The sequence below is a fragment of the Vipera ursinii genome, assembly GCF_947247035.1.
Source record: "Vipera ursinii genome assembly, chromosome: 1".
Lineage (NCBI taxonomy): Eukaryota > Metazoa > Chordata > Lepidosauria > Squamata > Viperidae > Vipera > Vipera ursinii.
This window is the reverse complement of record NC_139512.1, coordinates 179,058,184-179,072,640: the sequence shown is the minus strand read 5'-3', so window position 1 is coordinate 179,072,640 and position 14,457 is coordinate 179,058,184. Positions and strand designations below refer to the sequence as shown.

The following is a 14,457-nucleotide window of genomic DNA, read 5'->3' as shown; positions in this document are numbered from 1 at the left end:
CTCTCATCATATAATTGTAGAGATACCAACCACACTGGAATCCACTGTGAAAGTCTAACTGAAGTTATATACAATACAGGTAATCCTCAACTTATGACCACAATTTCTATTGCTAAGCAACACTGTTGTAAATTTACAATCTTGTTTTGCCATTGTTGTTACATGAATCACTGGAGCTGGTAAGTAAATCATAAGTCATTAAGTGAATCCAGCTTCCTCCATTGACTTTGCTTGTCAGAAGCCAACTAGGAAGGTCACAAATGGTGAGCACATGACCTTGGGATGCCTCAACCATCATAAATACATGTGGGTTGCCAAGTGCCCGCCCGAACTCTGATCACATAAGGGGATGCTGTGACAGTTATTAAGTGTGAGCAGCGCTCATAAATTACTTTTTTGGGTGGTGTTGCAACTTCAAATTGTCATTAAATGAATGGTTGTAAGTCATGGACTGCCTGGATAGTATAGTATACCTGTTTCTCCTGCTTTTAAATACGTCCTTCCCATTTTCAACTAAAAACACTTTAGCTTCCCTGTATTTTTTCTGCTTCATGGGTTTCCCAATAAAATAAGGACAACAACATTTAAAAATATTAAAATCTTGCCTTCACAGTACAACTGTGCAGTATTTGGATGTGAAAGGGAGAATGTGTTTCAAGTCTACCGTGGGCATGCTCGTGGCATCTGTCAGCAGCTCCTTGAAGAAGCTGCTCTTTTTTGCTAGGGCTGCCGAGAAGTCCTACAATCCTAGAAAAATGTGTGTTGAGGTTGAAGTGTTACAGAAGTGGCAACAGAGTGGCTTTCCAATTTTCCATCCACATACTGCATACTTCCACTTCAAAGGAAAAAAAAATGGAGTGGAGAAAATGGTAGCAGTGACTGCCTTATGGAACAGGATGAGTCTGCTGACCCTGCCATGTTTTTTGAATCACATGAAGATTTTTTTTTACAGGCTCTTCCAATCTTTTCTGGTTTCTTTGCTTTACTGTACAGCTGCCGCATCCTTATTTTAACATTATATTATGCTTTCAAGTCTACATAAGCCACTCTGAAAGTCTTAACTATTGAAAAAATGAAATAATATCAATGAAATCTAGCAGGCGCTGCAACAGAGGAGCAGGCCGAAGGATTGCCTGCCTGGTTCAGAGCAAGGAGCCCAGGACACGCAGAAACAAGGGCAGCCGAGTCCTGCTGTGGCAAGTAACAAGGCATTCAGTGTTTTGGTGTATATGTACCTTGGAGGGGGGAAATGTAAAGCAAACAAAGAACACCTTAGCTTAATTAAAATAGAGTTTATTATTAGCTTCTTTTTTTAATACAAACATGACAAAGGAAAGCCACCTGAAGATGTAGCATTTATTTCAAAATTCAATTAAAATCAATACCTGATGCCGCAGACTGGGGCTGGTAGATTAAAATACTGTAATGAGACTAACAATTTGAGTGCTGCTGAACACTCAAGAAGCAAGCTTGGTTCATAATTAAATAGACAAAAAAGGTCAAAACTGTAAGAAGCACTGTCCAGTGGGATGTTTTAAAGTACAAACCACTTAGATATTGTGACCCAGAACTGTGAAGGCCTGTAATTGAGAATATGTCTTCTGTTCTTAAAAAGAACAATTTTATTTATTTTGAATTTCTGTTCTTAAAGAGAAAATTTAGTATTTAGGAAAAGCCAATATAATTTTACTTCAGAACAAAGATAATTAAATGCTAGGTTTCTAAGGAAAAAATAATCCATTTTATGAACTGAGAACAACCGTTGTCTCCCTCATCAGGACCAGATTGTGACAGTGGAATTTAAAGCTAGTTGGAAGCATATAATAAAAGCAGTTACATATTTACTGTTTGTAGTGGAAGAATTTAGCTGAGTAGCTCATCACCAAGTCAACACATTTGTTAGGGATTTCAGGGCAATTCTATTCAGCCTTCAAGGAAAGAAAGTGTATTATGAATTCTGTCTCTTCCACAACTTAACTAGGAGTACATAAGATGCACCAAAACTGACAAGAAATAGACCCTGAACCACTTGTTTACTTACTAGCAAATATAGAACATCACTCCTTTGCTCCTCTACCTAACATTTCCTTTTGCCGCGACAATCTCAAATGAAGAGATTTTGTTTACCCTTAGCATATACTACTCAGCAAGTCCTTGTCCCAAATTGACCACCAGTGTACCAATAACTAGGGAAGTTTGAAGTGTGCATACTGAAGGAGGACAGGGGACAGAAATCTTTGCTTGCTAATGCCTAGAAAAACGGCATCAGTTCCAGAGTGATGTTTCGCCGTATTAGCATGAAGGTTGTTGCACTGACTTGGAAAGGCAACTGCAGTTGGGTCCTGGATTACTGAAGAGGAAAGAACATTGTGACTATTTTGTTAATGTTCAAAGTCTAAGTTTTAAAACTAGTCATTATTTAAAATGCAGAGTTCACAGCTATAGGCCTACATAGTAAGCAAACATCTGTGGATAGAGGAGATTAGTGAGGAGAAAAGGGAAAAAAGACCAATTAAAAGTTTCTGCACCTCTGGATTTTAAAGGGAGTGTGCCCCTTTGACAAAAATTCCATCTTTTCTTCCCTGTGGAATTAAACTCCTCCTCCGGCTCTGAACTTCCTTGGCTTATTTGCTCACCCTGTCCTCCATGTGGAAGACACAATCACTGTTGACTGGTGAACTTGGAGTGAAGGTGTTATTCCACTTGTAAGGATGCTGGTGCCAGTGTTGTAGCTTTCCTTCTTGATCAAGAGAGGATGGCGTTAGAACGGTGAATGCCAACTAAGTTATCAGCACTGAAGGACCGTCTCATAGCAGCTTTTGACAAGTCTTTGTATTTGTCCTCACACAGCCGGGAGATAGCCTACAAAACATTTGTTTTAGTGTTATCGGAGCCAGAAAGATTCTGAACTGGCATTAATATAGTTGCATCACCTATATCTTCACCAGCAACTATAATGGCCTTTTAAAACACCTTATGCTTGTATTAACATTTTCCCCCTGCAAAAAATAATCAAATAACCAGAAAGTTATGTACACTTAACTGGGAGCAAGTTATTATTACGTATAATAGGACTAAGGTCTCAACAGACACGTGAAGTCTTTATTATAAAAGTATTAAAGTCTCCCTAAAATGTATAGATTCATCAAGTGGTTATGTGTAATGAGATTTAAGTTGCACACTTCACAGGTCCTTTGAATTTTGATGCTAACCTGGAGAATTACAGCCTCAAAAATGGTAAATGTAGAGAGCATCAAAATTGCTAGCTAATATTTTTAAGTATGAAAAACTCTAAATCTCTAGTGCTCATTCCTAGCCTTTTCTGCAGGAAACAGGATGCACACCTGTCCTCAGAATGGATTATCTCTTTATCAACCATTTCCTTAACTAAGATGTTAAACAAAGTCCCAAAAGCTTCGTGACACTAGAGTAATCAACAGCCACAAAAACTGCTATTATACAAGCTAACTGCCCTGCACAAAAGTCTCACACTCTTACCTCTAATTTCTGTGCTCGCTCTTTACTAAGGGGCTCCAGCGGAAAGCACAGGTTGTTGTCATCTGCTAAGGAGCGTAGGTCAAAGTAGTATTTGGCATAAACACTGGCAGGAACATTGATATTGAACTGCAGCAGCTCCAAAAAGTGTCTTTCCATCTCATTCCTGGAGGAAAAGAAGAGGATGACAGAAACACAGGATCAGGGCCTTTGGCTAAAGGCAAAACAAAGTACCCACCCAGCTTTTGGTAAAAAAAAAAGTGCCGATGTAGAGCCTAAGCATTTTTAAAGGAATAGAATAGTTAGAGGCAGAACGCTATTTGAATTCTGGTATTTTCAACTCATGAAAAAGATTACATTCTGCCATATATTCACTCTGTGGATGCCCTTTTCTTTATTAGAGTTCCATAAGCCCAGCTTTACACAATTCATACTACATTCTTATTCTTACAAGAACCTGCACTATAGTTATCAGATGAAAAGAATGATGGTGCTTGTTGATTAGCTCTGAAGAACTTGCAGGCATTTTCACCAGATTCATAACAGGAAAGGGGTATGCTGAAGTAGGAGAGAGCCAACAAAAGAAGTAGGCATATCACCACGGCAACAAATGGATCTCTGAAGAGCTGCTGCTATTATTTTGGTGTATAAAGCCTCTTGAAGCAACACGGATTCATCTCCACAAATAAATAAATAAGCAAAGAGATTTAGATAGGCAAAGGAGCCTTCTGTCCTGAAACTCCCTAAGAGATTACCTTATCAACCTTAGCTGGCAACGGGGTTGTTTTTTTTTACTGGTGCTTATTTTGGCAAAATCCATCCTATATATTCATATCTGTAGGTCAGCACTTCTCAGGATGGACAGATCCAGAAAACACAAGCAATCTAAGGCATCACTGACTACCCAAATTCATACAATATTTTAAAATGAACAGGGAGATAATACAGGTAGTCTTGAAACAGCAATTTGGCCTGCTATTTCTGTTGCTAAGCGATGCAGTCATAAAACCCAACTGCACTGTTTGGCAATGGCAATCCCTACCGTCCCAGCTGCCGTCATCCTTAACCAAATCCCACGGTCATTAGGCCAGGCAACTTCTTGCCATCTTCCCACAGCCATAAGTCAGTGTATAAATTAAGTCAGAAAATTGCAAATCCCAAGCCAGCAAGCAGGTAAGTGGCTGCTGAATGACGGAGGGAGCAGGAGGGTATGAAGGAGGGGTCTATGACAATTTGTTGTGGCCAACTAGCCACAGCCAACTCATCACGGCCAGCAGTTACACTAATATCAAAGAAATGGTGGAACAGAATAATTAAAGAAAGGGTGCAAAAGGAGGGACAGAACGAAATGTGAATGACAAAAATTAAAATGATTTTTTAAATAATTTAACTGTTAAATTGTCCCGCAGTGAGTTGTCCTGGGGTTTGCTGCCTGTGGTGAGTTGGCTATGGCAAGTTGCCCCATTCCATGAGGAAGGGCTGGAGAGGGTAGGCAAGGGGAATCCTGAGAGGTGCAAAGCAGGGAGTGTGTGTTAGGGTGCCAGGGAGTGCACAAGAGGCATGTTGTGGGTAGGTTTTGGTGTATAAGCACGCAAAAAAGCTAGTGTCTATCAGCTCAAACGATGGAGCTAGATCTCAAACTCGCAGAATTCACAACTAGAACCTTGAATATATCAAAATATCCATTTCTCAATGACCTACAAGAGGATGGAAAAATAATTTTTCATATTTAACTATTTTTCTAGGGACTGAAAATAAAGCAGAATCAATCACCTAGATGCTACTCATGGTGAGAATAGGAGCTTTGTGTGGCTTGCTTTTAGAAGATAGATTGCAATCCCATTAAATCTACTGCCAGAATTAATTTCCTGTTCATATGGTCATAAAGCTTATAGAAATGCAAATCAGATGATGTTTTGATGATCATCTCATCAGGACTTCATTTATCCCCTTTGTTCAAGACTTGCTAATACATTTTAATTGTGAAAAAATACAATAGTTTTGTCAGATAACAACTCTATTAATAGGTTTAAAGCCTAGGAAAACAAGAAAGGACCTTGTTGTTTTATTCCTATGATGTGCAATTCAATAGCAGGCTCCCTTTTTACACCCACTGTAATCTACAGAATTAGCAATTAACTAAATGTATTCCTCTCTATTCTTATTAAGATAGTCCACTAAAGATCTACTGTATATATCAGAGGTACATACATTTGCATCAATTTCCTAATTTTATATTTCTTGCTGCAAAATCAGAAATAACGTACAATGTACAAGGATAGTTCTGATGCATAATTTTGTTAGTCAAGTTATAACTTTTTCACCCCCAAATCTACCTCCTTCAAATCTACCAACCTTCAAATACTCATTCCCCATTCCATCTCTTCTTCGTTTGCATGCTATATATTACGTGTATTGTCACACGTATGTGACAATGTGTATCTATGTCATGTGTATGAATATATTTTCCTGAGAAGTGATGAAAAAATACACCAGGCCCAGACTCCAGTACATTACTGCAGGGGTCCCCAACCTCTGTATCGCAGCCCACTAGTGGGCCGTGAGTTGTTTGCAACCGGGCTGTGGAAATGGCGGGTGAGCACATGCGCATCCCTCCATGCGTGAGCAGCAGGCGAGCGAATCCCCTTTCCCCCATTGCTGGCTGCAAAGCCAGAAAGGTTGGGAACTCTATTACTGTATAATCCAGCATGTTTCCTCCCACTTGTCCCCAATCACACTAGTGTATATAGCAATTTAGCTTGAAGAGAATCATTCTAGAAGCTTCCATCCATACCCTAAATGAAGTATCCCAATGGACAGGACAATTCAGGAGGACTGAGGCTTGATAAAATAGTCTTCTATTAGAAATCCCATCCCACACTGCAGTTTAAATGCTAGATTTATTCAAGCAAAGCTACAGAAATTCTATCCTGTCAAGTTAATGAATGAAAAGCAGAATTCTTCACATGCCTGCGGTGATGCTTGAACACAAAATCGCAAAATGTTTTGATTTCTGTGATCCCTCAAAAGTGCTTACAAGTGGATCTTACATGTTTGGATGAAGTTACTACCACAAGTTTACAGTGCAGTGCAGAAAAGCAATGTCTTGCTATATGAACAAACACCACTTAGCCACTACATCACAGGTCTGCAACATGCGGCTCCGGAGCCACATGCGGCTCCCAGTCCTCTGCCATGTGAAGTCCAAAAAAAAAAAGTGGGACTAAAAAAGTTCAACCAATCAATTCAAATATGCAGGGTAGATGCATATCTCGCCTTGGCTCTACTCTTCAGTCAAATCCTGTTCTGCGCATGCGCGCATGTACGCGCATGTGCACACATTTTTGTGGCTCCCAGTTTTTCCTTTTGTGAGGGAACCGGTTCCGAGTGGCTCTTCCACTGTTTCAGGTTGCTGACCCCTGCACTACATGAATAATTGTAGGCTGATGAAAATCACTTGAGACTGATTCAAATTAAGATACACATTTGAAGTACCAGTAAAGATTAATTTCACTGGTTCAGGAGAAGTTTTTTGTAGTTTGCTCCGAGTGGGGTAGTAGACCAAAGGGTTTGATTATGTGATCAAACATAATTTGTATGAAAGTAGAATCATGTTGTCAAAGAACATCTCCCTTTAAGGCCACTATTATCTCTCCAAAACTCAGAAATTTTTGGAGTTTTAAGATGAGAGCCACTTCCATTTATGTTCTTAAATCCCTCTCCCAATTTTTTTTTGAAAAACCCAAAGGAAAAGCTCCCTTCCTTCCAATAATATTGTCACTGCTTCCTGCAGCCTTTCTAAAATGTCAGGAGGCAAACATGTGAGAATGACCTCCTAAAAGTTGGCATTTCCCTGCAGTAGATTTTATTTTAGAGATTCTATCACTAAACTATCCCTCTTTAAAAAAAACAACAAAAGTTGTTTCAGTATAACGAATCCACTATTTCCTTTTATCAATCAATATTTTAAAATTATTTTATATTACCTTCAATTTTTCTTTTTGTCAATTAGCAAAGGCATAAACATGAAGAAAACATGTTACAAAAATGGTGAGGAAGAGAGAAATGTATTATCTGAGAAGCAGAGCAAATCATGATGAATTGAATTTTGGGGATGTTCAAGTAATAAACTTCATCAAGGATGTTGGATACCTAGCTACAATTTTAGAATGCATTATCTATACAGTATAGATACGATAAGATATTTTTATGTAAAGAAAAAATATTAAAAACATACAACCTGGAAAAAACACGGGCAAGCAATTTCAACTAAATTTGCTAGCTTACATGTCTTCCACTGTAATATCCTTCAGGATTTGGCAGTAATCCACATTCCACACAGCTTGATCATCCCACACTTTAGAAGCCAGCAATATAGCACCTAGGACTATCCTCTTCCAGTTACTTGGACAGATGTCAATCTCTGCATAGGTCAAGAGTCTTTCTAAGTAAACCTGAAAATAAAGAACATTTGCACATTTTCAATGATTCATACTTTCTAGCTTCTTACATTGCCTCTTAACCGGAAGTCTGTTGCAACCTATGGCTGTAAGAAGTGGCTCTCATACTTTCTTTGTGGACGACACAGATAAGGAAAATCTCAAAAGTGTATTTTTCAATACTGTTTGCCTACACTGGGTGAGTCACCATGGCTTCCACCTAATTTCAAGTGTACACTGCGAGTAAGCAGCTCAGCTCTATGGCAGATCTGATGTAGCTTTCTGCAGCAGCTTCTTGGGTGGGAAGAGAAAGGCAAAAGTGTCAGAGAGAGAATGGATACCAACAAGCTGCTCAGACTTCCCCCTGCCATTGCACATCATTATTCTTTACTGATATTTCCAATATTCTTTCTAAAGAAAAGCGACTCAACTGAAATTCATATGCATGCATCAGAACTTTGATTTTAAACTGAATAGCACACATAATCAACTTCATTCTAGACAGAAAATTGTTACAATGTTTTTAAATAAACAAATGCTTGTTTTAAAGATGCCAGAACTAATTACTTCAGCAGGTGCCATCACCTGGCTGACTCTCTGTGCTCATAACTAAAGCAGGACAGACTGTTTTAATACTTGGACAGGAGACCTTCACAGATCCCAGGATAGGTAGTCAGACTGGGAAACTGACAAGGAGTCTAGAAGAAATCAGTGTTCAACCACTTCTGTACTGAGGCCAAGAAAATGTACAGGGACATCCATAGCTGCCAAGAATTAACTGAAAGAAGACTTATGTGGCTGAGTATTAGTGCTCTCTGCCTGTCACTTCCCAGATTCATTGTATATTCTGTATGTCCAAGACTTTAGACTCCACTGAGTTCAACTTATGACGTTTGTTGTTCCACTGAAAGGGCAAGGTAATGAACAGAGGAAGTGATCTCAACCAGGCTTATAGGAAGTTACTGTCATGAGACTTTCCTGTAGACATTTTTACATTGCTAAAAGTTTTCCTCATTTCCTAAAAGATAATTATTTAATTATATACACTGTGTGCACAATTATTAGGCAAGTTGTATTTTGGGGAATTAATTTTCTTATTGAATAACCTCAGTGCTCTATCCAAAATGTTAATAAATCTCAAACTGAATATTTAGGAAAGTAAAAGTGAGATTTTGGCTTTCTTAGGAGAATATCTATGTGTGCACAATTATTGGGCAACTATTAGCGTGCAGAATTATTATGCAACTAAATGAAAAATGAAAATTTGTCCATCTCACTTGTTTATTTGCATCTATTAAAGTGAGAATAAACAAAACTCAAAATGTACAAATAAACACTTCTGACAGTTTAAAAAAAAATCAGTGACAGTTTCTTGATCTGCTGACAATCAACGTTTTGTGCAACAGACCCTGTTCAGAGGTGTTCTGTTTTCCTTCACCATAAATCTCCCATTTAAGCAGGGCCCACAAGTTCTCAATAGGGTTTAGGTCAGGTGAGGAAGGGGGCCATGTCATTATTCTTTCACCTTTACCAACTAGCCATGCGGTGGAGTACTTTGATGCATGCAATGGAGCATTGTCCTGCATAAAAATAATGGTCTTCTTGAAAGATGCAGGCTTTTCCTGTACCAACTGCTTGAAGAAGGTGTCTTCTAAAAACTGGCAGTAGGTTTGGGAGTTGAGTTTGAGTCCATCTTCAACCTGAAAAGGTCCAAATAGCTCAACTTTAATAATACCAGCCCATACCAGTACCACACCTCCACCTTGCTAGCATCTGAGTCGAAGTGGAGCTCTGTGCCTGTTGCTGATCCAGCCACAGGCCCATCCATCTGGTCCGTCAAGAGTCACTCTCATCAGTCCATAAAATTTTTGAAAAATCTATGTTCAGATATTTCTTGGCCCGGTCAACTTATGTGTCTTGTTCAGTGGTGGTTGGATTTCAGCCTTCCTTGCGTTGGCCATGTCTCTGAGCACTGAACAGCTTGTACTTCTGGGCACTCCAGGTAGGTTGCAGTTATGGAATATGACAGCACTGGAGGATAATGGGTTCCTGGTAGCTTCACGTTTGATTCTTCTCAAAGCTTTGGCATTTAATGTGAGTCTTTTTTTCTCAGCACGTTTCTTGTAACCCTGTTGACTATTTGCAACAAAATATTTGATGGTTCTGGGATTATGCCCCAATATTTTAGCAATTTCAAGAGTACTGCATCCCTCTGAAACACTTTTTACATTTTTTGACTTTTCAGAAAGAGTTAAATCTCTTTTTTGGCCCATTTTGCCTGAGGAAAAGAAGCTGCCTAATAATTATGCACACCTTGATATGGGGTATTGATCTCCTTAGGCCACACCTCCCTCATTACATAAATACACATCACCTGATATGCTTATATCCACTAAGCATTCAAGTTTATATAGCTTGGAGGCAGACAATATGCATGAAAATGTTGATATGGTCAAAATACTCACTTGCCTAATAATTATGCACACAGTGTAGTTTCTTCTTCCTTAAAATTAAATCTGAAGTTTAAAAAAGATTAAAACAAATACTAACTAGGCAGGAACATGTTTTTTTTTCTCTTTTAGTATGTTTATGAGACAAAAACACACCCCCTCAGCTGAAAAGCCTGCAACTTCCACAACAGGCACTTTTATAACAGTAAGATGCGTTAAGCAGTCTACCTTCTTATCACCCTTTGCCTATTACCAAATTTTGCTGTTTTGGTGATAAAATACTGCCAAATAGTGGCAGAAACATTTTAAACACGTATTTGAGACTACAAGAATTGATTTTTTGTATAGTTATAACTCTTTTAGAAGAATTCCCATATAAGAGCAGAAACTGCAAATGGAGTATGACCCGCCAATGCCATAATGAAATAATTTTTCTGTAGGGCCACACAAGGCATGGGTAATTTTGTTGTAAGAGATAACACCATCATACAGAATTTTCTACCTGCAGACATCCAGAATGTAAAACAAAGATTACATTACGATTACACTGATGTTGTTTCAACATCAAAACAACTACTATACTCTAAAGCACTAGCATAAAAAAGACAAACTCTTTACCTAGATTTGTGAAAGATCTTGAGTAGATACCTCCTAAATAAATTCCCTACAGCCATAAGCATCTATTTCACACATGATGCAGCTTTTTTATTTAATTGTATCTGATTCTAGACAAGTCCCTTCAGTTTTTGTGGCAAGGTCTTTGTTAAGTGGCTGGCCATTGCCTCCTTCCCATGACAGCGGCATCTTTAATGTTGAGATATGGTTCAGGCTGGAATTCATTTCATTTATACTGTCATTTCATGCGGACAGTATAAGACATCTTTAATTAAATGCAAGACAATCATAATTAAGCAAGACTTACCAGAGTCACTATTGCACATTCAGCTGTCAGCTGTGCTGCACTAAAAAGGGTACGAACAAAGCGATAAATGTGTTTGTGATCAGGATCATGCTTACAGTAGTCTTCTGGAACCTCTTCTCGCTGAAACATGACATAATTTGGAAGTACTTTAAAAATGCTATTAAAAATAGTTGGACTGAGTACTGAGCAAACATAAAGAATTATACTGTTGAAGCTCATATTCATGTCCTGCTTACTACAGCAGGAAGATACCTCAATGTCTCATTTTTAAGAAAAATAGAACATAGAATACAATATAGATTCCTGTGTGTGTACACACAGATATCTCTGTGTGTGTGTGTGTGTGTGTGTGTGTATTCTAATAGAATTTAAGGAGGTTAAGAAATATGGGTAAGCTGCTTTATTTGCATGTTTGACTTCTTTTCAGACAAGGATTACAGAAAGACTGAAATTTTCTCAATGTAATTAAAGCTATGTTTTTAGCCTTCTGTAAGAGGATATACTGGAATCAAGAATAGAATCAAAGGTCCAAGGATGCTACTTTGCAGTATGTTTTAAAATTCAGGAGGTCAAACGTCTATCTGGATATGTTTAGACTAAAATGCTTCTTTGCACATCAGGAGAAAGAAAGCTAAAAATCCAACTTCACTTTTCTTGCAATCTTGATTTGGCTTATAAATGGAAAAAGTATTAACATTTCAGAAATAAAGGATTAAAATATTCAAAAAATCAAGTGAGACTATGAATATAAAAACAAATTGATTTACCGTGAGTGGATGTGATTTTTCATCAAAAATATCCAGTGATCTATCTGAATCCCTGCAACAAACAAATAGGAATGCCAGTGGAATTAGTAAAGCTTGATAAACTCTTGCCAAGGCACTATATTTTTTCTCCATCACCTTCTCATTTTGCTGTTAAAACCTAAATATTTAAAGCAAATATAATAAAATGTATACTTCCTAGCTTTCAATGTTAGTTATTATACTTGTTACTTTTGATCAGGTTAAGAGTTTACATGAGGCCTTGGTTTTCGAACAGGATTTAGAAGTATAGAACACGGAAACATGGCTGTAACCTAAAGGATGATATATAATGCAACTCTGCGCTCTCTCTATATATATATATTAGCCAGTTAATGAAAGAAAAGAAAACAAGAGTTCGATGGGTGAAAACCTTCCAAAGGAAATCAGTCACCTGCAGACTTCTAGGATCATAAGTGATCAGACTGTGTTAGAGTTCTGATTTTCTTTTAGATGGCCTCAAAGCTTTTGCAACTACTTTTTCCATCAGGTTCAGTCTCCATTTTGGATGAACCTAACTACAGTTTTGCAGCTTATTTTGCAAATCTGGAGAGGAAGTAGCCAAAATCTCATGTGAGCAAATTTGATACACAGTCAAAACCAAGGTGTAAAAGCCACCATAAGGGGCATAAACATCCAAGCTCAAAATGCTTCTTGTGAAGGCATTTTAGAGCCTCAGTCTTTTCTCATAATTTGTGAAGAATACAAGCCCTACACTAACCCAGATAACCCAGAGTTAGACCTGATGAGTTACTGTGTAGCCTATATTTAAGGAACCCCCTTCACTCCTATGGGAGTATCTGCAACATTCTACAATGGAACGATGACTTAAGGAATATCCATAATATCCAGCTTTTCTTCCCCACTTATGCAGCTGCTATGTGTACAGAAGATGCCAGATAACTATCTTCAAATAAAGAAAGTCTTTTGAAAAAGGTTCAGGGCAACCAGTATGCAACATTTTTATTCAATGGCTTCCATCTCATAGGTTTTTACAGCCAATTCTCCATTATTTAAGGAGTGAACTTCAGCAAGGAGAATGTCAACTAATTTACAATAGCATCATTTAAATAAACATGAGAAAGATTAAATCAAATTTCCCAGACATATTTCTTCCTCTCTTCCATAAGCCATGTTACTGTTTTATTGTATTTCATTTTAAAAACCAGACTTTACATCTATCACCCACTGTATGTGCAATTAAGCATACTTTCTTCCTTCTGTTTAAACCTCTAAACATTATTTCTTTAAAATATGCTTTGTAAGGTTATGATAAAGACTATTGGAAACTGAACAGACCACATGTTGTTCTTCTTTGTGGTCTTGTCCCATTCCAGCTGATGCTCCCAGTCCACTCACAATAACAAGGGCGCAAACAAAAATAATACCTTTGATTGAAATATTGAAGGAAAGTCCGGATATTGGACAGATTTAAATACAGTATTTTATTTTCAGTAAGCAAATGTGAAATACCAAAGTTTATAAGATCAATTATATGTGTGTGTACTACATATATTCCAATTCTAATTCCCAAGTAAACACTTCCAAAATGGGTTGGTCCATACTTCCGGAGGTACCGCAATTGAGGACATGCATATACTTCATCTTAGCCATTTACAGGAACTTAGCATTCACTTTTCAAATGCCCAATCTTTATATGTTTTAATATATTTAAAATTAAATAAATTCATTTGAAAAAAGCAAAATGTTGGATTTTTGTATCTTAAAATCTAGGTTACTGTAAGATGATACCTTACTCAAAAGTCTTAAAGAGTTTTACATTTTCTCAAAGTATGTCCTTCTTCCTATCTTTAGGCATTAGCTCATCTCAAGTTATTCCACCATGGAAATCCAATATTGTTTGAAATTATTATTTTTGATCAGTACAAAATAAAGATAAAATACCAAAATACACTACATTACCATAATAAAGTTACTATAAACTATTCCTACAGCTAAAAATAATTTTTAAAAATGGGAAAAAAGTAAATCTTTTTATGGGAATCCCAATATAACCAAAACAGGCCAACATATCAGTCATAGCTCAAAATTAGACTGCATCTTTACAAGGAGTTACAAACATGATCATTACAAGCAATTTCAAACAAGAAATTTTAGAAACGCTCACCTGTTCTTTATGTGATAGTATATTGCTAAAGTAACACTGAAAAGAAGAGAGTCATTTAATTAGAAGCAAAGCTATGAATGTAATTTTGATACATAATTTGTTAGATAAATAACATTTTAAAACCCCACATCATGTTTGAACTTTAGTTCTCTCCCGTTTCCCATGTCCTCATTTCACTTTAAATTCTAAAGTATTGGTTTAGAACAGAATATTGTACACG

General features: G+C 37.4%; 1 protein-coding gene across 2 annotated transcripts in view; it reads right to left on the bottom strand.

The window, feature by feature from the left end:
* Positions 1–1,277: 1,277 nt before the first annotated feature.
* The window catches only part of CCNYL1 (cyclin Y like 1), a 31,316-nt gene continuing 18,136 nt past the window's right edge, over positions 1,278–14,457 (bottom strand). Inside the window, exons 5-11 of one of the 2 annotated variants that reach the window (XR_014491480.1) lie at positions 14,238–14,273; positions 12,074–12,125; positions 11,307–11,426; positions 7,783–7,949; positions 3,499–3,661; positions 2,529–2,862; positions 1,278–2,350 (exon numbers count right to left, since the gene is read on the bottom strand). Coding sequence is in view for 1 of the 2 variants with exons in the window: in XM_083354926.1 (XP_083211052.1) it covers positions 2,746–2,862; positions 3,499–3,661; positions 7,783–7,949; positions 11,307–11,426; positions 12,074–12,125; positions 14,238–14,273 (655 nt within the window). In the remaining variant the exon portion in view is untranslated. Of the gene's footprint in view, positions 2,863–3,498; positions 3,662–7,782; positions 7,950–11,306; positions 11,427–12,073; positions 12,126–14,237; positions 14,274–14,457 lie in introns of both variants that reach the window. The other variant, XM_083354926.1, reaches the window with a different exon arrangement.